Genomic DNA, 24,979 nt, shown 5'->3' with positions numbered 1-24,979 from the left:
TCCTTCTCCTGCTGCCACTCCCCCTGCTTGTGCTTTCTCTCTCTCTCTCAAATAAATAAAACCTTAAAAAAATTAAAAGTCAGCTGAGAAAAATATTAGGTTTTGACTCCTCTGTTTTCTTATCAGATACATATTGTTTCTCAGGCTCTGGTTCATATTTTGGTACCACATTGAATTTAGGAGTATTTTAAACATGGAATGTGTTCTGTTTTCTGTCACGGACATTTTTGGACATAATTTCATGGACTTTGTTTTTTGGAAATTGAAAATATGTTAAAAATTGTTTATTTTTTTGGCTTGTATACATTAGAAGCAAAAAGACAGAAATGGAACTAGAAGCTGCATAGAAGCTGATACATTCCATCCAGTTTCGTGTCAGTATTAGGACTGTGTAATCAGCCGTGAAATCAACTTGGATTCATTTAGTTCTTAGTTCAGTGATAGTTAAACTCAGTTAAAGCATAGGTGCTAAGGATTAATGATTTAGAGCTCTCTATGCTCTGAATAATTTTGCATTAAGAAAGTCTGTGATTTCTAAATTAGTATAGCTGGGAATTTGTGACTTAATGACAAGGGAGAAAATTTTGGAGTGTGACTAATAAAAATCTCTTCAGTCAGTCATTCACCTGTTACTTATTGAGCATCTGTTGTGGGGTAGGCACTACTTTAGGCATTGGGGCTACAGAAATTAGCAAGTCAGATGAGATCTCTGAGCTCATATTGTTGTGGGGTATCTGAGGAGACTGGATAACAGATTATAAACAACGAAGTAACCAGTTAAGTAAGATAATTTAGTGAGGTATATGACAAAGATAAAGTAAGATAATGAAGATAATGGTGACTGATAGGGCTGTGTTTGATAAAGTTTAGAAAGGGGGCATGTAAAGCCTCTTTGAGGAGGTGATACTTGAGGAGACCTGAATGAAGAGAAAGAGGCCCATTTAACAGTCACTGCTCCAGAGGGGACTGCAAGTGCAAAGACCCTCATACTGGACCAAGCTTAACCTATTCAATTTGAAAGAAGGCCTGTGGGGATGTAGCACAGTGAGCTAAACCATGGCAAAAACAAAGAGAAATTCTCTTTGTGGAGGTTTGCTTTCTCCAAGCAAAGATAGGACCCTTTGTATACGGATAACATGTATATAAGTATGTACTCCCTTCAGTATTCAACTTAGATGAAAATCAAAATAAAAAATCCCATTTTTTTCTTCAGTGGATATTGAGTGCCTGTTATATGTCAGGCATTGTTTAGGTGCTAGAGACAGCAATGAATGCAACAGAGAGAAATTTCTGCTTTCATGGAGCCTATATACTAGAAATATTTTAGTAGAAGGTAATAATACTTTGAGTTTTATAAAATATTTGATATATTAATTGATGTAATTAGGAATGCAATTCTCAATCCTTTGGGATGGGGTAGGAGGGAGGGTGGATGGTGGACTTTCAGAATGCCTAGAGGTGTGTGATAAAGACCTTAATGAAAGTGTGTAACAGTTCAGAGGTGTGCTGGGTAGAAAAACAGTTGAGAATCAGTATAATACTCTCTAGTGTAAGATAGTTTTAGAATCCAAGGATGCTACAAAGAACATTTTAGCAACTCAGTAAACTTGAATTAAAACGTTTGTATTTCAGAAAATATATTGAAACGTTTTAGGAGTAATATTAACTTTCTTACATGGCTGGCTTTATTTGCTCCTATGGTAAACAGTGATTGGACTCAGATATAGTGAACAGAAGCATTGGTTATCTTGGGGGTTTTCTTTCTTATGGATGTCGTATTTTGTAGTTTTTCTTCCACATTCCAGTTGTTCTGCTGGCTCTTTATGAGTGAGGATGCCCTAGTGGGCCTCTAACATATAATTACTGTGACTTTATGTTTTTGGTTAATATAAGTAGATAAAAGAAACTTCTACTTTCTTAAGATAAAATAACATCTGAGTTACACATTTAATGCTTGAATTACAAATTTAACAAATTACACATTAATTAATAAAAATTAAAACTCAGTTGTTAAAAGGAGAGGCAGGGTTTCCTGGGAAATCAGTACTATCTCTAGAGTGTGTTCTTTGTTGCAGCAGAGGCAAAGAGTTTCTGTTTCTGTATTTTCAGGGATACAAGCAGCAGTGAGAGTGAGGAGAGTTCTGGTTCTTCTGATGATGAATTAATTGGCCCTCCTTTACCCCTTAAAATGATGAAAGAACCAAGTAATCGTATCGAGGAAGATATCCTTGGTCCTTTACCTCCACCTCTTTATGAAGAAGTAGAAGAAGATGATGATGATGACGGTGATTCAGAGGAGGAGGAAGTAAGTATTTCAGTAGTAATTTAACAATTCATTGGAGTAGTGTAGGGATCAGTTCCCTGCTGTTATTCATGAGTGAGAGCAAATAAAGAACAGTTTTGAGTTTACTACTGATAGCCCTTCTTGAAAGAACTCTAAAGGATGTACTTCAGGAACAAGGAAATATAACTCAAATAATGGGCAGCAGGAAGCAATGTCTTGAAAAAAGGAGTTAATTAATAGACATTTTGTTAAATCTCCATAAGCATTGAGTATAAATAATAGTAAAGAATACATTTAGGGTTTTTTTTTTAAGATTTTATTTATTCATTTGAGAGGGAGAGACAGAGCATCAGCAGGGGGAGCAGCAGAGGCAGAGGGAGAAGCAGACTCCCCGCTGAGCAGGGAGCCCAGTGTGGGGCTTGATCCCAGGCAACCCGAGCTGAAGGCAGTTGCTTTACCATCTGAGCCACCCAGGCACCTCAGGGGGATTTTTTTTTTTTAAGATTTTTTATTTATTTATTTGACAGAGAGAGACAGCGAGAGAGGGAACACAAGCAGGGTGAGTGGGAGAGGGAGAAGCAGGCTTCCCGTGGAGCAGAGAGCCCGATGTGGGGCTCGATCCCACGACCCTGGGATCATGACCTGAGCCGAAGACAGACGCCTAACAACTGAGCCACCCAGGCGCCCTGTTTTTTGTTTTTTGTTTTTTAAAGATTTTATCTATTTGAGAGAGAGCGCACGTGAGCTCACTCACTCACTTGCATGAGTGGGGGGGAGGGGCAGAGGGAGACGTAGACTTCCCGCTGAGCAGGGAGCCCCACGCGGGGCTCCATCCCAGGACCCATGAAATCAAGATTTGAGCTGAAGGCAGCTGTTTAACCAACTGAGCCACCCAGGTGCCCCGATTTAGGGGGATTTAAAAACAAAGTGGATCTAAAATTATTGTGAGCAATAACATGGAAGATAGGAGAGTGGAATCAGTTCATTCAGTTTGAAGGCCTTGTATTATTTGGGAGGAGGCTAGAGCTATTAATTAACTTCACATTAGTTTAAGGATGCAAGTCGTAATTTTAAGAGTAATTGCCAAAGAATAGAAATAAATTGTATAATCTCAAAATAGTAAAAGAATACATGAAGAAAACCGTCAGTATACTTGGTGTATTTGACACCCGGAGTGGATCATTTTTTAATACCACCCTCCTCTGTGGTAAATTATTTTCAGTAATGATTATGAGATGAAACAAATAACGATCAGAAAAGAAACAGCTTTTGCAAATCTGTCAGTGACTTCACAAAATCGGCATTCTTTGCATATTCTTATTCAGTACCAGTGTATCAAATTTGTCAATTTATGTTAATTCATAGTTAATCAAAGAAAGGTTTGTAAAGAGTTTTTATTTGTTTATTTTAGAGAGAGAGCACGAGAACAGGGGTAGGAGCAGAGGGGGAGGGAGAAAGAATCTCAAGCGGACTCCATGCTGAGGGCGGAGCCAAATGCAGGGCTCAGTCTCATCACCCTGAGATCAATGACCTGAGCGGAAACCAAGAGTCAGATGCTTAACCAACTGAACTACCCAGGCACCCCTAATCAAAGAAAGCTTTTAATTTTAATTTTGAAAAATTTTTTTCACATGAAACATGAGATGTGTGTGTATATGTATGTGTTTTAAGATTCTTTACAGAAAATGCACCCCTTTACTGTGTGCACTACTTCCACTGCAATACTCTTAATGTGCCATTGAAGAAGACTCACCATCATTCCAGTAAAAGAAAGAAGAAAAAAAAGTAGAGGAAAATCTGGGTAAATAGAGATAAAAAAGAAATAAGGTGGTAGGCATGAATACAGATATATCTGTGTTCACAATAGATGTAAGTGGATTCAACTTGCCACTTAAAATTCTCAGATTAGATTTAAAAATTACGATATATTTTGTTTACGAGTGATACACCTAAAATGTAATGACCTAGAAAGGTTGAGAGAAAGAGGAATAAAAAATAACAGGACAGTACTAACCAAAAGATAACTGATTAATCTTATAAAATTAACTTAAGACAAAAATAGTCTTTAAGTCATAATTAGTCTAATTAGCCAAATGAGTGTCATTACTTAATGGTAAAGGGAACAATTTATCCTCCAGGAAAATTTGGCATTCCTTAGCCTCTGTGAATTTAACACAATATATTTAAAGCAAAAATTGACAGAATTAGGGTACCTGGGTGGCTCACTTGGTTAAGTGACTGCCTTCAGCTCAGGTCATGATCCTGGAGTCCTGGGATCGAGCCCTGCATCGGGATCCCTGCTCAGCAGGGACTCTGCTTCTCCCTCTGACCCTCTCCCCTCTCATATGCTCGCTCTGTCTCTCTCAAATAAATAAATCTAAAAGAGAAAATTGACAGAATTAATGAGGAATAGACAAATCTACAATCATAATGGGAGATTCAGAAATTGTTAAGACAACAGTAAGAGTACAGTAGTGAACAATACAAATGCATGTTTTTTCAGCTGAACATATATAGAACCCTTGTCTCATATTTTCTTTTCAAGCACATATGGATAAATCAGAAATAAGAAGAGGCTCACATCTAGGTCACAACTTGCTATGGACATGAGAAAGATGTACTTATTTTGGGTAGTTCACAGTAGATTATATGTAGGTTGATCATGAAATGTGAGAATATGTTTGCGTACTCTCAAATGTGAGTGAATGTTTGTGAGTGAATGTTTATGTACTCTCAAAATTCATGTGTTGAAGCCCTAACCCCCAGTGTGGCTGCATTGGACATGAGACTCTTTGGAAGTAATTAAGGTTACATTAGGTTGTAAGGGTGGAGCCTGATCTTTTTTTTTTTTAAAGATTTTATTTATTTATTTGACAGAGACACAGCAAGAGAGGGAACACAAGCAGGGGGAGTGGGAGAGGGAGAAGCAGGCTTCCTGCAGAGCAGGGAGCCCGATGCGGGGCTCGATCCCAGGACCTTGGGACCATGACCTGAGCTGAAGGCAGCCGCTTAACCGACTGAGCCACCCAGGCGCCCCAGGGTGGACCCTGATCTTATAGGTTTAGTGTGCTTATAAGAAGAGAAACACCACAGAGTCAGGTCTGCGTATAACAAAGCAAGAAGGTGGGCATGTACAAGGCAAGAAGAAAGCCCTCAACAGAAACTAAATTACCTTGATCTTGGACTTCGAGCCTCCAGAACTGTGAGAAAATAAATTTCTGATGATTAGCCATCTAGCTTGTGTTATTTTGTTATGTTAACCTGAGCTGATTAATACAGGTTTGCAAGGCTGACAAGAGGCTGGGGAACAGGGAGTGGAAAAAAAGAAGGGTGTTGTGAGCAGGCAGAAAATTGCTATAGTGAAGGCTCAATGTATGCAAGAACATGTTATGGTGGTGAAATGTCATGTGATTAGTGCATGGCTGAGTTTTCTTATTAGGGGTAAGTGGAAAGATGAGGCTGATGAGATCAAATTCAGAGATCAGTACACAGAAGAGCGGCTTTCTGGAGGGCATGGAATTTGAATGAGCCTTGTAGAGGGTTACATTTTGATGAGCATGGTGGGGGTAGGCCACATCCTGTGTATGAAGAGTAAATGGCAGGAACAAAGGCATAATTTATAAGGTTAGATTTCAGATGATGCAAAAATCAACTTGCCTAGAATAGAAAGTTGATAAAGAAGATCAGACCTTTGACATAGAACTGGTGTGTGAGTAAACCCAAAGTACAGCTGTGCGGGGAAGTACATGCTTAGGTATGGGACTCCAAAGCTCGTTTGTAAGCTTTAGCCTTTCATGGCTGTAATTCAAGCATTTTAGGAGACTGAATAACAGTTTTCTGGGTGTGTGGGTTTTTTTGTTTTGTTTCCTGTTTTTTTTTTTTAAGATTTTATTTATTAGAAAGGGAGAGAGTGTGTGAGAGAGAGCAAGCAAGCATGAGCGTGGGGGAGGGCAGAGAGAGGAGGAGAAGCAGGCTCCCCTCTGAGCAGGGGGCCCGATGTGGAGCTCGATCCCAGGACCCTGAGATCATGACCCGAGCCAAAATCAAGAGTCAGACGCTTAACTGACTGAGGCAACCAGGAGCCCCTGTTTTCTGTGTGTGTGTTTTTTTTTAAATAAGATTATATGCATTGAGTCTTTTGAAAGAAAATTGTCTTTTTATGGGTGTGCCTTTTTTTGTAAACATAGTAAAAGAAAATGCTGATGAAATAATATGAAAAGCAAGGCTGTTGATGAATGTTCCAATAACAGCCTTAATTTTAAAGTATGCACTAATTGATGAAGTTTATTAGCATTGTTAATGGATTAACTAAAACTTTGGGAGACAAAACAGGAGTGGGAGATTCCTTACGTCTATTACAATTCTCCTTCTGTTTCTCTTTTGGATGTATATCATAACCAGCATTTCCAGGGCTAGGGCAGAGATGGTGAGTGAAGTAGATAGTTTGGAAATTTGGAAATGTTGTGAATGTGGCTTTGCAGTGGCCTTCTTAGATTTGGATAAATTATATTGGCCTTGAATGGAGTTGTTCAGTTTTTAGACTGTGGTTTAATAGTAGTAGATGGGTAGCAACCTTAGGGTGTTTTTTTAGGTTCTGAGTGAAAACTTTTCTACTGCTTGTATTTGATATGTGGGATATTGGCAGCCTTCTGGAGTTAGGGATCATAGGCAAGGGAAAGCTGCTATTACCATCTTGAATGTGAATGTTGTGGGATCTAGACAGACAAATTAGCATGATTTATTTTAGATTATTTGCATAGCAGTGTTTGGCCTGTGTGTCAACATTGAGTTCAAGTATTTCTGGGTTTTGAAGGAATCTTGTTTTTAATGGTTGGTTAGACTTAGGACCTAGTAATTTATTGATTCAGAAACTGAATTTAGTTCCTTCAGGCAATCAGTTTGGGGTAATGCTAAACAAAATTATAGGAGATTGTTTTATGTATCAGAATGCTAGTTAATATTTTCACAGTTTGGGATATATCAGAATTGTCCCTCCTCTCCTTTTTTCTCCCATGCTTCGTTTCATCACCAATAATCTTTTGTGCTTTTATTTCCTTTTGTGTCTTCAGCCCTTTTCTTTCTACCAGCTCTTGGCTTTAAGCTTGCAAACATACTAAAATCTTCCTTTAATTCAGTTTTCCCTCAAAGCTACTGTACAATTTCCTCTTTCTCGCCATATGTTTCAAAAGTAGTATCTGTATTACCACCTCTGCTTTGTCACCACATTTTCTCCTGAAATCTTTGTCAGTTTTTGCCCTTATAATTTCACTGAAACTGTCCTCCCACAGATCCTCACTGGCAAAATCAAAATATCCTAATCCAAAGGCCATTTTTCTGTTCTCATTCTGTACCTCTGCAATATTGGACAGCATTGATTTTTTCTTTCTTGAAACTCTTTCTTTGCCATTTATATATACTGTTGGTTTGCTGCCTCTCTGTTTATTCAATAGATAATTATTTAGCACTTTTTTTTTTTTTAAAGATTTTATTTGTCAGAGAGAGAGGGAGAGAGAGACAGAGAGCAAGCACAAGCAGGGGGAGTGGCAGGCAGAAGGAGAAGCAGGCTCTCCGCGTAGCAAGGAGCCCGATGCGGTACTCGATCCTAGGACTCTGGGATCATGACCTGAGCTGAAGGCAGACGCTTAACGACTGAGCCACCCAGGCGCCCCTATTTAGCACTTTTTATGAGTCAGGTACTTTCCAGGTGTTGGGGATACAGCAATGAATAAAGCCAACAAGTCCCTGCTCTGATGATGCTTACATTTCTGCTAGAGTCTCTTACTATTTCATATTTCCTCACATTTCCCCAACCATAAGCATTCCCTGAGGATCTGTCCTTGCTTGCCGTGTCATTTCATGTTTGGCCTGGGTAGAGTCTCCTACATTTTCTTGTCCTCATGACTCCTCTTCACTGAGAGCAGCTGGAAGCATTGCCCCATCTCGTTTGAACTTCAGACCCAGCTTTCTAATGACTTATGAAACATGTCCACATTTAAGCTCCAACAGTATTCTAAATTCAACTTCTAAGATCAACCTCAGGCTTTTATTTTCTTCCACTTAAACTTTTGTTGAAGCCACTTAGCTTGTCTCTTTGCCTTTAGGATCTTCTGTTCAATCCCTTTTCCTCACTGCTTTAAGATTAAACTATTTGTAACACGAGTCACATTGCAAATAATAGTACTCAGTCCCTAAATGAGGGAAAATAAACTACCACAGCAGTCAGGACTCCATCTGGGGATTCTTGAATACAATTTATTTTGTTGCTCAGAAACTTATAAAGCACTGTGGCCTTTTATTTTTTTTTATTTTTAAATATTTTATGTCTTTATTTGACAGAGAGAGCACAAGCAGGGGGAGTGGTAGGCAGAGGGAGAAGCAGGCTCTCCACTGAGCAGGGAGCCCAATGTGGGGCTCGATCCCAGGACCCAGGGATCATGACCTGAGCTGAAGGCAGACGCTTAACCCACTGAGCTACCCAGGCACCCTGCACTGTGGCATTTTAGAGAGAGATTCTACTTAGGAGGAAGGCAGTCAAGCTCACATATTTGACTGGCTAAATATTTCAATAGGTATTATTGAATTAATGGAAAAAATTTTTTTTCTTTTTTTTCATTAACATATAATGTATTATTTGTTTTAGGGGTACAGGTCTGTGATTCATCAGTCTTACACAATTCACAGCACTCACCATAGCACATACCCTCCCCAGTGTCCATCACCCAGCCACACCATCCCTCCCACCCCCGCCACTCAACAACCCTGTTTGTTTCCCGAGATTAAGAATCTCTTATGGTTTGTCTCCCTCTCTGGTTCCATCTTGTTTCATTTTTCCATCCCTTCCCCAATGATCCTCTGTCTTGTTTCTCAAATTCCTCATATCAGGGGCACCTGGGTGGTTCATTTGTTAAGCATCTGCCTTAGGCTCAGGTCATGATCCCAGAACCCTGGGATCGAGCCCCACATCGGGCTCCCTGCTCAGTGGGAAGCCTGCTTCTCCCTCTCCCACTCCCCCTGCTTGTATTCCTTCTCTTGCTGTCTCTCTCTCTGTCAAATAAATAAATAAAGTCTTTAAAAAAAATTCCTCATATCAGTGAGATCATATGGTAATTGTCTTTCTCTGATTGACTTATTTTGCTTAGCATAATACCCTCTAGTTCCATCCACATCGTGGCAAATGGCAAGATTTCATTTTTGATGGCTGCATAATATTCCACTGTATAGGGGCTCCTGGGTGGCTCAGTCATTAAGCGTCTGCCTTCGGCTCAGGTCATGATCCCAGGGTCCTGGGATTGAGCCCCATGTCGGGCTCTCTGCTCGCTGGGAAGCCTGCTTCTCCCTTTCCCACTCCCCCTGCTTGTGTTCCCTCTTTCGCTGTCTCTCTGTCAAAATAAATAAATAAAATCTTAAAAAAAAAATATTCCATTGTATATACATACCACATCTTCTTTATCCATTCATCTGTTGATGGACATCTAGGCTCTTTCCATAGTTTGGCTATTGTGGACATTGCTGCTATAAACATTAGGGTGCACGTACCCCTTTGGATCACTCCATTTGTATCTTTGGGGTATATACCCAGTAGTGCAATTGCTGGGTCATAGAGGAGCTCTATTTTCAACTTTTTGAGGAACCTCCATACTGTTTTCCAGAGTGGCTGCACCAGCTTGCATTCCCACCAACAGTGTAGGAGGGTTCCCCTTTCAATGGAAAAATATTTTTAAAATAACCTTTTTTTTTTTTTAACCCAGTGGTTCTTAGTATGAATGTAAGAATCACCTTTGGTACAATTAAAAAATATGTATGCTTCGCTTTGTTATCTGGAGATGGATTCAGTAGGACTGGGGTGGATCCTGCCCCAACACCTGCAATCTGTGTTGTAACAAAAGGCTCCACAGGTAAGCCTCTTCCCAGTTCACCTGTTGCACTGCCTCTTCCCAATCTGCTGTGGCTGCTTACTTAAATAATTTAACTATATTAGGGTACCTCTGTAAGTTTTGACCTGTATCATGTATCGTGGGTATTTAAGGACATGGGATATTGCTTACAGAGTAACGTTTCTCAAAAAGAAGGATATGGTGTTGCTGCCTTGTTTCTCTGTGACAGCGAGGCCATTTTGTTTTCGTATAAGGCTTGTAAGAGGGGCGCTTGGATGGCTCAGTTGTTAAGTGTCCGCCTTTGGCTCAGGTCATGGTCCTGGGGTCCTGGGATTGAGCCCCGCATCAGGCTCCCTGCTCAGCCAGGAGCCTGCTTCTCCCTCTCCCACTCCTCCGCTTGTGTTCCCTTTCTCGCTGTCTCTCTCTCTCTGTCAAATAAATAAAATCTTAAAAAAAAAAAAAAAAGACTTGTAAGAATATTCTTTCCCCCAAATAACTTAGAAATAACATTTATTTTGATTATTATTTTGCAAAAAGTATTTCTTCCATAATATGTGGTGGTTAATTGTCTTTAGAAGTGTTACTGTTCGTTGCTTTTGACATGAGAGAGATGGTAAATGCCTGGCCTTTTGTATCATACCCAGTTTTAGGTCTTTTTATGCTTATCTTGAATTATACCTATTAAATCATAACCATCATGGTTTGTGAAGGACTATGAACAGGTAAATAGTTTAGGAGTTGAGCCAGTAGCTCTGACAGTTGTTTTAATTATTGAAACTATATTACCAAGTATTGAGAGCCTTAAAAATCTTATTTCCTTTAATCTCAGTAATATTACTTCTGGGATTCTAACCTGAGGAAATTTGGAAAAAGCTTTATGCCCAAAGATAGTTATCACAGTACTATTTATAATAATGATTTTCAGAATGTGTTCCATGGGAGTGGTGGGTTGGGGCATTGAATCTCCTATCTATTTCCATTTGAGGGAACTGATAAGAGCATGTCCATATCACTGGTGGTACCAGGAAACTGACTTCTTGTCTTAAGTGCACTTCATGTATTTCTAATAAGCGGACTTTGCAGAAAGTGAAATTTGTTCTGACTCTTAAAGGCAAAATATAAATAAATTTTAGGTTTATGTTATGTTGGGCTTGCTGAGAGCTTCCTCTTGTCAGAAAGTTTTCATGTCTAAAAATGTTTGAAAATAACAGACATGTGAAATAATTAGAAGAATTAGAAATAACGTGAATACATGTCTAGTAACAGGAGGAAGGACAAGTAAATTGTTTAGTTATACAATATTATGCAGTCATTGAACATGTTTAATAAGAGCTTTCAGTAGCACTAGGGAATGATGTAAAACTGTCTAGACAATATGATTTCAAAAATTTAAATGATACACATGCATGGAAAAAAGTATTTGCTTGTTTCTGGATTGTGGGAATGAAGATAATGTGTTTTTTTTTTCCCCTGCCTTATACCTTTCTATTCTTTTCTAGTTTCCATATTGATCATAAGTTGTGCCTGTGATTAGAAACAAATAATGGAGTTACATTCAGTTAACATTCCTTCATTATAAGCCAATTAAGATCTTAACTTAAAAATTAGAATAGATAGGGTGATGGGCATTAAGGAGGGCACTTGGTGTTACTACAACTGATGGATCACTAAATTCTACCCCTGAAACTAATAATACACTCTATTTTAACTAAATTGAATTTAAATAAAAAACTAAAAAAGAAGAAAGGAAAAAAATTACAACAGATAGAGAAAAAACTCCAAACAGAATAATATTGAACATAAATATAAAATAAATCTTAAGTACTGTGAATAAATTCCTATCTTACCTTGTCCCAAAAAGAATTTAATGAAGTGAAATGCTATAAGAAAGCATAAATTAGGAAGAATGAAGGAAAATAGAAAAGCAAGAACATAACATTAACATAAAACATAGGAAGCAGAGTTCTAAATATTTGCTAATGGGTAGGTCACAAAACCTGGTCACCATCATTGGTTACTCTCTTTCCCTCCTGCCCCACATCAATTCGTTACAAGTCTCATTAGCTCTATCTCCAGCCAGATCGCTCCTTTTCTGTCCATCTCTTTTACTACCACCTTAGTGAATCCAGTATCACTCCAACAGCAGTAGCCACTTAGATTGTCTCCCAGCTTCCACTGTTAACTGGAGTATTATAATAGTAATCCAGGCAGTAAAAAGAAGTAACATATAGATACAGGGAAACAATATAGAGTAGTGTTTAAGAGAGTGGATTTTGGAGCCACATGGAGCTTTCACTTTCAAGCTGTGTGACTTTGGGCACGTTACTTAGCCTCTCTTGTATCTTTCTTTCCTCCTCTGTAAAATGGGGCTAATAAAATACTCAACTGGAATTTTGTAGATGATTCAATGAGTGAATGAATGTATTTGGAACCCTTAGAATGTTATTTGATGTCATGGTCATCTATTTATATATGTAACAAAAAAATAAAAATTTTTTAATGTAATTTCTAATAAAAACATCTAAAAATGAAACTAAAAGGAAACTTTTTAATACCTTATTAAATAATTCATTCATGTTTCCTGCCAGCAGTCAGTATTATAAATAATTAAGGAGCATTAGAGGTATTCCCTTTAAAATCTAGAATAAAACATGGTAACTGTTGCATTATTATTTGAGACATTTTTGCCAATTAAACAAGTCAAATTGAAGTAATCAAAATTGCATATTAGGAAGAAGTGAGATTATTGTATTTAGTGTGACTCTACCTAAAATAAAAAAGAACTAATCAAAACATTTATAACAAAATAATTTATAGTAGTCAGTTTATTTTTATTTTTTTGTATGCAATTTAAAGGGTTAATGAAAAAAAGATACCTGTTTTACAACAGGAACAACAACAGTGAATTAGGAGTAAACTTAGTGGAAGATATGTCTGAATATAAATAACAGTATAAAGCTTTTCAGTACAAAAAAGAATTTAAGTAAATAAGAACCATTAAAAATCAGTAAATATTTCTCATTTTTCCCCCCACAGAGGTTAAATTATTTGCCCAGTTTGCTTATTTGCTCACTTACGTAGCTATTAAGTGATAGAGTTGCTATTTAAACCCAGGCCCTCTACGCTTTTAACATTATTATGCTACCTCCCTTAACTTGGAAGCTGTGGAATTGGACTGTGAGCCCGTTTTAAGGGGCCGACCTATCTATCAGTTAGTACCTTACAGCAGTCCCCCCTTATCTGTGGGGGATGCATTCCAAAATCCCCAGTGGATTCCTGAAACCAGAGATGGTACCAAACCCTGTGTATACTATGTTTTTTCCTATACGTATATGTCTGTGATAAAGTTTAGTTTATAAATTACGCACAGTAAGAGATGAACAACAGCTAATGATAAAAATAGAACAGTTATAACGATATACTGTAATAAGAGGTGAATATGGTCTCTATTGAAATACTTGTGATGATGTGAGGTGATAAAATGCCTATGTGACGAGGTGAAGTGAGGTGAATGACATAGGCATTGGTGCTACAGTGTGTTAGGCTACAATTGACCTTCTGAACTTGGTTGACAGCGGGTAATGAAACTGGAAAATGAAACCTTGTTAAGGGAGGACTACTGTATTATGTAATTTGGCTGCTGCTGACAAAATGGAAAATAACAATGGCTTAAATGAGATAGAAGTCTTTTCTTTCTATCGCTACATCAAAAACTAATGATGTAATGTATGGTGATTAACGTAATAAAAAAAAAAGAAAGAAACATAAATGCAATCAACAGCTAAATGGACCGGAACTAGTTTGTGGGTCCAGGGTACCACAGATTGGCTTGCTTCCGTCCTTTTGTTTTGCCATCCTCAATAATTTGGGCTTCAAGATGTACGCTCAAACTGTAGCCATGATTTTTGCATTTTTGTCAGCAGGAATGCAGAAGGGATAAAGAAGGCTACTGATTTTGAACTTAATCTTTTACATGGGAAATATAATATTTACTTTAGGAAGCTAGGATTGTAGCTAAAATTCAGTGCTTCCATTTAGAAAGGATGGATGATACGGAGTGGGGGGAGCCATTTAGCAACTCTGTAGTGAGCATAAATTTATATTCAGTGTTTGGTGCTTTCGGTTATAGTAATGGCAAATTATTTACTTTTTAGAAAAAAATTTCAGCCATTGTGAATAGTCCTTTACTATTGTATGATATAGACTTACTTGATTTTATTTTGTTTACTTTAAACATATAGCTACTGTTCTCCAAAGGAACAGAAGATGTAAAATTTGTGGGTACTAATGCAATCTTTAAACTCTTGGGATTGGTTACTATATTAGCATGCATGAATTTCATTTGATTTTTTTTTTTTTTAGTTTAGTTGTACTATTTTTTCTTAAGAAATGAGTTGTAGTCTTTTTGGTTCATTTTGTTAAAGAAAGAATCCCTAAAACTAGTCCCAAGGCTAGCCCTAAGATAATAAATAGTCAAGTTCATCTAGATATTTGTCAGGTTCATTTATACAGAGAATCATTGAAATACTCGTAAGGGAAATGGAGTTATAGAAATGGACTTTTTAAGGGACACCTGGGTGGCTCAGTTGTTAAACGTCTGCCTTCGGCTCAGGTCATGATCCCAGGGTCCTGGGATCAAGCCCCACATTGGGCTCCCTGCTCAGCAGGAAGCCTGCTTCTCCCTCCTCTTCCACTCCCCCTGTTTGTGTTCCCTGTCTCGCTGTGTCTCTCTCTGTCAAATAAATAAATAAAATTCTTTAAAAAAAAGGAAATGGACTTTAAAAAACTTTACAGGATTCCTTTTTTTATTTTTTAAAAATAATTTAAAATACATATTTTTATTTTTTGCCTCAAAAAGTGACATTTATTCAAAGGAGAAAAGAAAAATGACAAGATGTCCATCCCTTGGCTCCCTTCCCTCCCCCCTCCTGCTCCTCTTCAGCACCCCCCGGCCAAACCCTGAGTAGGGCTAGGTAGGAGGACAGCTGCTCAGATAAGGTCAGCAGCACTGAGGGGCATCTCCTCACTGGAGGTGTTGTAGAAGGTTTTGATATCTCGAAGAGTCTTCTTGTCTCCTTCTGTCACCCTGATAGCCTCAGCCTTACAGCCAAATTGGCCAGCATGACTGATTCTGTGGATATAGTTTTCCCTGTTGGTGGGAAGGTCATAGTTGATGACTAAAGAAACCTGCTGCACATCAATGCTCTGGCCTAGGTCAAGAGAGAGACAACTTCAGTGTGTGAATGAGAAAAGGACACAGTCTATCCAAAAGAGTTTGAAGTATCTGTGTAGGCAGCCAAAGGAACACAAAGAAAGCAAACACCCCCTCTTCTCCAACAACGTAAGGCATGCCAGATTTTAGTCCAAGTTGCTACTTCCTGAAGAGGGGCGTCAGCAGGCCCTTTGGAGAGGGAATCATCTTGGATTTTATAGAAGGCTTCCTTAACAGAGAAAGTACATTTTATTTTTTAATTTTTAATTTTTTAAAATTTTTTAAAGATTTTATTCGTTTGAGACACAGAGACAGAGAGAGAAAGCATGAGCAGGGAGAGGCAGAGGGAGAAGCAGGCTCCTCGCTGAGCCAGGAGCCCGATGTGGGGCTTGATCCCATGACCCTGGGATCATGACCTGAGCCGAAGGCAGACGCTTAACCATCTGAGCCACCCAGGCACCCCTATTTTTTAATTTTTTTTTTAAATTTTATTTATTTGACAGAGAGAGAGAGAGAAAGAGCAAGTGCACAAGTAGGGGAGCAGCGGGCAGAGGGTGAGGGAGTAGCAGGCTCCCTGCTGAGCAGGAACCCGGATGCGGGGCTCGATCCTAGGACGCTGGGATCATGACCTGAGCCGAAGGCAGATGCTTAACGACTGAGCCACCCAGGCACCCCGAGAAAGTGTATTTTAAATGCTTCAATGTAGGGCGCCTGGGTGACTCATTCGGTTGTGCTTCTGCCTTCGGCTCAGGTCATGATCCCAGAGTCCAGGGATCCAGCCCTGCAGTGGCCTCCCTGCTCAGTGGGGAGTCTGCTTCTCCCTCTGACCCTCACACACTCTCTCTTTCTCAAATAAATAAATAAAATCTTAAAAAAAGAAATGCTTCAATTTAGGGATATATGCTTCTTCAGTGAAGCAAGTTATACCTGTAAACAAAATTAGCAATTTTTCCTCAGTTGTGTATGTGTGTTTTTAAAGATTTTATTTATCAGAGAGAGAGAGCGAGCACAAGCACGAGCAGTGGGGAGGGGCAGAGGGAGTGGGAGAAGCCGACTCTGCTGAGCAGGGAGCTGGATGCGAGACTTGATCCCAGGACCCTGGCATCACAACCTGAGTTGAAGGCAGATGCTTAACCAACTGAGTCACCCAGGCTCCCCTCCTCAGTTGTGTTTATGATTATCATTTTTTAAAATAAATTTTTCTGGGGCGCCTGGGTGGCTCAGTTGGTTAAGCGACTGCCTTCGGCTCAGGTCATGATCCTGGAGTCCCAGGATCGAGTCCCACATCGGGCTCCCTGCTCAGCAGGGAGTCTGCTTCTCCCTCTGACCCTCTTCCCTCTTATGCTCTCTGTCTCTCATTCTCTCTCTCTCAGATAAATAAATAAAATCTTTAAAAAAAATAAAATAAAATTTTCTGATTATATTTAAATGTATTTCCCTCTTCTGTTGCTTTCCTTCTGGTATTTCTTTCATTTTTTTTTAAATTTTATTTTACTATGTTATGTTAATCACCATACATTACATCATTAGTTTTTGATGTAGTGTTCCATGATTCATTGTTTGTGTATAACACCCAGTGCTCCATTCAATACATGCCCTCCTTAATACCCATCACCAGGCTAACCAATCCTCCCTCCTCCCTCCCCCCTCCCCTCTAAAACCCTCAGTTTGTTTCTCAGAGTCCATAGTCTTTCACGGTTCGTCTCCCCCTCCGATTTCCCCCGCTTCATTTTTCCCTTCCTACTATCTTTTTTTTTTTTTTTAACATATAATGTATTGTTTCAGAGGTACAGGTCTGTGGTTCAACAGTCTTACACAATTCACAGCGCTCACCATAGCACATATCCTCTCCAATGTCTATCACCCAGCCACCCCATCCCTCCCACCCCCCACCACTCCAGCAACCCTCAGTTTGTTTCCTGAGATTAAGAGTCTCTTATGGTTTGTCTTATGATTATCATTTTTTAAGAGGAGTTTTACCTCCTTCCCGCTCTCTTTTATTATTTTCTACACCTGGCATATAATTCAGTTCCCATTTAGCACTGGTTGTATCAGTAATTCAGGATATATTTCTTAAGGACATATCTAATTTTTCATCAGTATAGGCTAACATATGGAAGGTCTGATTTTTTTTTTTTAAGATTTTATTTATTTATTTGACACAGAGAGAGACAGCGAGAGAGGGAACACAAGCAGGGGGAGTGGGAGAGGGAGAAGCAGGCTCCCCGCTGAGCAGGGAGCCTGATGCAGGGCTTCATCCCAGAACCCTGGGATCATGACCTGAGCTGAAGGCAGATGCTTAACGACTGAGCCACCCAGGTGCCCCTGGAAGGTCTGATTTTTAAATGTATCAGACCCTACCAGTTCCTGTTTGCCCATTAATTCTCCGTAATAGAGTTTTGAGTTGGTACTGGTCAAAATTTAATGCATCCTTCCCAATCCTCTAGTTCCTGCTTGTTAAAATTCTGTCCAGCCTTTAGGGACCATTTCAACTGTGATTTCTTCCATGCAACCTCTCCAGATGCCAACTGCATGTTTTACTTCCCAGGCTTGGTTTCTGCCTTCCATAGCAAACACAAACTACTTTCCTTGTTAATTCATTATATATGTGCTTGTCTTAACTCCTCTCCCTCCACTTTGCAATCATTTGTAATGATCTCAAGTATAGGGACTTGTATATAAATGGTTCAGTAATTTTTAAAAACTCTTAAAACCTCTGGCGTGTCTTTATACAGTACATACAGAGTAAATATTTGTCAAGTGGATTGAGTGTATTTAGCTTTTATAATTGAACAGTTCATTTTATGACATTTGAGAGTGTTCTCTCTTTGTGACTTAGCAATCCTTAGTTTTTACATGGAAAATGGAAGTAGGGATCAAGGAATCAGGAAATACGAATATAGAAATGTATAAAGATACCTATTTCTGGAAGAACCATTATATTTGCCTTCTCCTAAGTTTACAATTTATTTTTTTATCTGAATATACAATTTAGTTATATAATAGTTTAATAACTGTAGGAGGTGCTCTATGAGTCAAATGATATTAGTTAATGTAATTGCATAGATTGTAACTACTTATGAACCTATCTGTCAAGTGAGGCAAAAAAAGTTATAGTTTTCTCTTCTTAAAACAGTCTGACAAAAAGGGATTGTGATTGTTTTTATTGAGATATAATTTATATATGATAATGTTCACAGATCTTAAGGGTTCATTTGGTGAGTGTTGATGATTGTATATTTTGTGTTTAGGTACCATCCAAAACAACATGTAGGACATTTCCATCACCCAAATAGTTCTTTGTGCCCCCTTCTAGTCACAAAACTTTTAAAGAATGAGTTATTGGTAGCTGTATAATTGGAGGGAAAATTATGAGAGAACATAATTAGGAGGTACAGTAAAAACTATACCACCTGGTTATGATTAATTTTTGTTATTTTTTTATATTCAGTTTACTTCAGTTGCTGGTTAGCAGTTGGTCTAGTGTTACTACTGTTAAGGTCACTGGAATGGAAATGTTAATGTTGTATATCATAATTCTTTTGATGACAAGCTCGCTTTTTTCTTCCTTTATTCCATTTTACTTACCTACAGTGGTAATGGAATTGTTCTTTCAAATAGAATGCAAATGAAAACAGTACGCAAACCATTACTCAACTTTGACAAACTACACCAATTGTTAACTAATTAGAAGTATTTAGTATTTGAAGATTTATTATTATTTTTCTTTGAGTTTAATGAAGAAAAATTCGAATTGGTAGGGTCAGAGAAAAGAGGTAAAAAATAATTTTTAAATCGTATCTATTGTGCCTGATTCTGACTTTTTTAAAAGTAAAAAAGGTTGTAACTAATAGTTAAGTGGAGACTTTGGGATTATTTATTTCTTTAAATTTAATTTTATTATGTTAATCACCATACATTACATCATTAGTTTTTGATGGAGTGTTCCATGATTCATTGTTTGCATATAACACCCAGTGCTCCATGCAGTACATGCCCTCCTTAATACCCATCACCAGGCTCACCCATCCCCCCACCCCCTCCCCTCTAGAACCCTCAGTTTTTTTTTTTAAGATTTATTTATTTATTTGAGAGAGCGAGAATGAGAGAGAGAGAGAGAGCACATGAGAGGGGGGAGGGTTAGAGGGAGAAGCAGGCTCCCCGCTGAGCAGGGAGCCCGATGCGGGACTTGATCCAGGGTCTCCAGGATCATGACATGAGCCAAAGGCAGTCGCCCAACCAACTGAGCCACCCAGGCGCCCTTGAACCCTCAGTTTGTTTCTCAGAGTCCATAGTCTCTCATGGTTCGTCTCCCCCTCCAATTTCCCCCCTTTCGTTTTTCCCTTCCTACTATTTTTTTTTAAACATATATTGTATTATTTGTTTCAGAGGTACAGGTCTGTGATTCATCAGTCTTACACAATTCACAGCGCTCACCATAGCACATATCCTCCCCAATGTCTATCACCCAGCCACCCCATCCCTCCCACCCCCCACCACTCCAGCAACCCTGTTTCCTGAGATCAAAAATTCCTCATATCAGTGAGATCATATGATACATGTCTTTCTCTGATTGACTTATTTCGCTTAGCATAATACCCTCTAGTTCCATTCACGTCACTGCAAATGGCAAGATTTTGTTTTTTTTTCTTGAGATTTTGGGATTATTGAGGATTTTTATTAGCCTTGCTATCTTCTTTCCTGTTACTGCAGAAAACTGAAAGTTGCATTTTTATTACAGTAGCTAAAGGCTAGATGTGAGCACCTGTTTTCCATGAACTTTCTTTCTTTTTTTTTTTTTAAAGATTTTATTTATTTATTTGAGAGAGAATGAGAGACAGAGAGCACGAGAGGGAAGAGGGTCAGGAGGAGAAGCAGACTCCCTGCTGAATAGGGAGCCCGATGCGGGACTTAATCCCGGGACTCCAGGATCATGACCTGAGCCGAAGGCAGTCGCTTAACCAACTGAGCCACCCAGGTGCCCCTTCCATGAACTTTCTCTGACTCCCTGGTTGGCACGTTCTGTGGTGAAGAGTCCCAAGTTTGGGCCACCACTGTGCTTCTTTGACTTTTGGTCTGAGGCTTCTCATCCCCTTGGCCTTGGTCATTGCCAACCACCTGTATCAGTCCATCTCTTTCCTTCATGCATAGGGAAAGGTTGAAGAATTAACAGTGGGTAAAAGTTCTTTTAGTTCTCAGAAGTTGATATGAGAATGAGATGATTTAAGTAAACACAAGATAGAGATTGACACATAATAAGCACTCAGAATTGCAGGGCTTTATAATTACCATATTTGATTAATGACCAATTTTAATTTAATTGCAGCTGAGTGGGAAGAAGAGCCTTAAAAAAATGTGAGGAAACTTAATGATCTTAACTTCAGAGGAAATTAATGTTCCTTAAAACAGAACAATTTAATTACACCTGCAAGATTCTGTCAGCAGAGGATGCTAGAAGCTCTATTCCAAAACCCAGTGAATGTGCTCCTTACCGTTTCCAAGCTGCAAACATGTGAAGGCCTTCATTCTTTAAATGGGCACTAGGGGGCAATAGAGACATTTTGGCTTTTGGCAAAAATCCATTTTATTTGCACTGTCTTCTGTCTACAGTGGAAGGAAAAAAAAATCTTATAAACAATGTCTTCTATAAATTGGAACAAGTGAGGTTTAGGTTGAGAATAATGCTGGAATAATCATTTTTTTAAAAAAGAATAATGCAGAAAAATTATAAATATTCTTTTATGATTTGACAGTATTGTATTTACAGGGGTTTTTTTTTGGGTATCTTTAAGCTTTTTAAGTCAGTAGTTATACAATAAGGCTTAATGGCAGGAAGGTTAAGGATAGCCTCTTTATAATTTAAGTCTATAAGGTCAAATAAGAAAGTTTATATTTCTCTGATCACCAGAGTAGTCCAAACTTTTAAAAACAGATGTCAGATCTTATCACTTCCCTGCTTCCCTTGTCACTTTCCTATCAGTAAACCCTCCAATTTCTTCCTGTCACAATGTTAAGAAATCTAAGTTTCCTGCCTTGACCTCTAAGGCCTGCATGACTTGGCCTCTTCACATCTTTCTGACTTCATCCCCTTCCACTCCCTGTCTTGCTCACTCTTCTCTACCCACAGTGACCTTTCTGCTTTTCTCTTAGCAACTATGTTTTTTCCCTCACAGAGCTTCTCTCTTTACTCTTTCCTCTACACGAAATAGCTCTCAGAGCTTTACATGACTCCCTCTTTTATTTGGATCTTTGTGGAAGTGTTTCCTCTTTGACCACCTTATATAAGTACCTCCACTCTCTCTACTGCACTGCTTTTTCTGACATTGCTTTATGGTAGTTACCATTGTTTGACATTTTTTGTTTATTGGTTTGTTGTCTTTCTCCTCACAGTAATACAAGTTCTGTGAGGGCAGTTACATTGTCGTATCCCTAGTGGCTTGACTGGTACCTGGCACACAGTAGATGCTCAAGGAATATTTGTTCAATGAATGGCCATCCTTGGCTGTGGTTGGAGTTTACTCTCTTGACCCTAAACATTTCACTGAATCAAAGCTAGCTTCTAATATAGTCACACTTATCCTTTAGATAAGGATAAGTGATCAGATAAGTGATTTAGAAGCTCAGGAGTCAATACTCACTCTCACATCTTCAGGCTACTCCTGCAGCAATTCCTTTGTTAAAAGGCTGCGGTCCTTTTTTTTTTTTTTTTTAAGATTTTATTTATTTATTTGACAGGGAGAGACAGCGAGAGAGGGAACACAAGTAGGGGGAGTGGGAGTGGGAGAGGGAGAAGCAGGCTTCCCGTGGAGCAGGGAGCCCGATGCGGGGCTCGATCCCAAGACCCCGGGATCATGACCTAAGCCGAAGGCAGACGCTTAATGACTGAGCCACCCAGGTGCCCCGGCTGCGGTCCTTTTTAAGCTCCCATTGCCAGGTAGGCTTTTGTATCCTTTCAGGTGGCAGCCAGGAACAATCACTAGTGTGTGTCCTTTCTGCCTTTGAGCAATGGCTTTTTTTTCCCCCCAACAAATATTTTGTGTAATTGTAATGTGAATGACACTGCTAGCATGAACCATTTTCTTTATTTCCTTGCAATAGTGTGTAGTGATGAAGATGGACTATTTTTTTTTTTTTTTTTTTAAGATTTATTAGAGACAGAGTGAGTGCATGTGTGCATGCACAGGGTTGGGGTAGGGGAGAGGGAGAGGCAGAGGCAGAGAGAATCTCAAGCAGACTCCCCGCATAGCCCAATTCGGGGCTTGATCTCACCACCCTGAGCTCATGATGCAAGCCAAAATCACGAGTTGGACGTGTAGCCGACTGAGCCCTGCAGGTGCCCCCAAAGATGGACTAGTTTATGCAAATAATACAAAGCATAATTTAAGTGCAATGAGGAAGGCAGGAGGGTACTTTTTATCTGACTGATTGTAGTCTCCTTAATTACAGGTTGTTTTAACATAAAAGTTTATTTACTCTGGTAAATTTCTGTCATGATGATACAAATCTTGCAGATGTAAATTGTCATTAAGTCTATGGAAGTGATGTTAAGGATGTCCTTTGCTCTACCAAAGCCATTGTCAAATGAGGATTTAGTTGAGTTACACCAGTTCTTAAGTAAAAGAAGGAATATTGACAAGGGTGGTAAATGATTTGACTATCATAGAATTAAGAGCTTTTGAGAAAACTTGAATATTTTTTTGCAAAAACAGTCCTCTTAATAATCCTTGCCAAAGTCAGTCCTATAGAGTCTTGATGCCATCTTATGTCAAAAATTTTGTTGGAAAATGACCCCTCCCACTCCCATCCCATTCTCTCTCTGCTCATAACACTGCTGTTTTGTTTTGTTTTTTTCACACTTTATATTTTTGATCCTAGGTTCAGAGGGTTAAATTATCATCATACATCACACATCATACTTCTATTAATACTGTTGTAATTGGCTGTAAAAAAAAAATACTATTGTAATAGTAATTGGGCCTTCCAAAGCCCTTCGCTTGTTATTTATCTATGTGGAATTTTTTATCTTTTTTATCTTTCGTTTTCATTTCGTTTTTCTTTCTAGATCCTAACATCTTCCTACATATGCCTCACCTCTTGGCTTTGTTTCACTCATGTTTCCTTTCGCCTTAAAGCTTTTTTTTTTTTAAACTTAATTCAGTGTAATTCCCCCCCCATTTCTTATTTCAGTTTGTTATTTTATTATTTTATTTCTTAACAATATTATTTTTGAGTAATCTTTATACCCAACATGAGGCTTGAACTTATAACCCCGAGATCAAGAGTCACACACTCTGTCCACTGAACCAGCCAGGCATCCCACTCAGTTTATTATTTAAAAATTTTTCTTTGAGTTGCTTTATTTATAGATTTTATTTTTTCTTCTGCCTTCCCAACGATAAGTAGACTTTTTTTTTTTAAGATTTTATTTATTTATTTGACAGAGAGAGAGACAGCGAGAGAGGGAACACAAGCAGGGGGAGTGGGAAAGGGAGAAACTGGTTTCCCACCGAGCAGGGAGCCCGATGTGGGGCTCGATCCCAGGACCCTGAGATCATGACCTCAGCCGAAGGCAGTCACTTAACCAACTGAACCACCCAGGTGCCCCCCAACAATAAGTAGTCTTAAGAATGAGGATTATGTAACTAGTTTTTGCACTCCTCTAAATGTTAAAGAAGATAAATACAGAAAATGCACATCAGTTTGTCAGTTTAGTTGGTATAAACACAGTATTTGAAAATAAAACAGGTCCCTTGATCTTTCACCCTTTCTATTTACATGAGTAAAACTGTGTCAGTTTTGAGATTTCTCAGTGCTTTAATCTTACAGTTTAAAAAAGTGCCATTATAAAGAATTTCTAGAAAATCAGGAATATTTACTGAAATAGATATAATTTGTCTTTTCGTGGAATTAGGTACTTTCTTGTTTCCATGATTGTAAAGCTTGCATTGGAATAAATTTTTATTTTTAAGTACCAAATTGATAGAATGGCATATAAGTGCATATTGAAGCAGCTCCAACAGAGCTTACTTTATTCTTCTATAGACCTTGATCCTTATTTGGAAAGACATTTTGTTCACACTTTTTGTGCTCGGTGCTAGAAGTGCAGCTAATTGTGATTTTGAAATAAGACCAAGACCACCAAGTTGATTCACATAGTCTACCAGGCAGCTGTTGGTTGGTAATGTTGCCATTTCACTACTGATCTGGATCAGAATCAGGGAGTCTTTATTTACTTTTGCATCCCAAGAGCCTTGCAGAGTATAAATGGGAATTAAATGCTTTTATGAATAAATGAGGAAGTTAGTGGCACAGCCGTGATTTTTTTTACTGTCGTAAGAAGGGATGCTCCAACAAACTAGGAATTCACTGTTAAGCCACAGTTTTCTGTCTCTGCGTCTCCTTTTGATTTATGATAAAGAAATAAGCAGATGCTCAAATCTAGAACCAAATAATATTACTGACAGTGGATACTTTGTGCAGCAATATACTCAGAGATGCTAAGTAACTTTCCCAGGGCCACCCAGTAGTAAACGTTGGAGCCAGCTTTTGAATCTAGCGAATGTGCTCCAGAATCTGTGTGTTTAACCATTATGCTCTCCTTTACCTCCG

At 38.7% G+C, this 24,979-nt stretch overlaps 1 protein-coding gene and 1 non-coding gene across 4 annotated transcripts in view; one reads left to right on the top strand and one right to left on the bottom strand.

Annotated features, from left to right (window-relative positions):
• Nucleotides 1-24,979, top strand: part of WDR70 (WD repeat domain 70) — a 290,485-nt gene that overhangs the window by 18,556 nt on the left and 246,950 nt on the right. For all 3 annotated transcript variants that reach the window (XM_028098034.2, XM_088023519.1, XM_088023520.1), the window contains one exon: nt 2,110-2,305. In XM_028098034.2, coding sequence (XP_027953835.1) covers nt 2,110-2,305 — 196 coding nt within the window. The remainder of the gene's footprint in view (nt 1-2,109; nt 2,306-24,979) is intronic.
• Nucleotides 15,443-15,584, bottom strand: LOC114204921 (small nucleolar RNA SNORA67). Its single transcript, XR_003608275.1, has one exon. It is a non-coding gene; the product is annotated as a small nucleolar RNA SNORA67 (small nucleolar RNA).

This window comes from Eumetopias jubatus, unplaced genomic scaffold (assembly GCF_037043125.1).
Source record: "Eumetopias jubatus isolate StellerSeaLion01/CBP00866 unplaced genomic scaffold, mEumJub1_p1.0 scaffold_5, whole genome shotgun sequence".
NCBI classification, from domain to species: Eukaryota; Metazoa; Chordata; class Mammalia; order Carnivora; family Otariidae; genus Eumetopias; species Eumetopias jubatus.
This window is presented reverse-complemented; position numbering and strand designations above follow the sequence as displayed.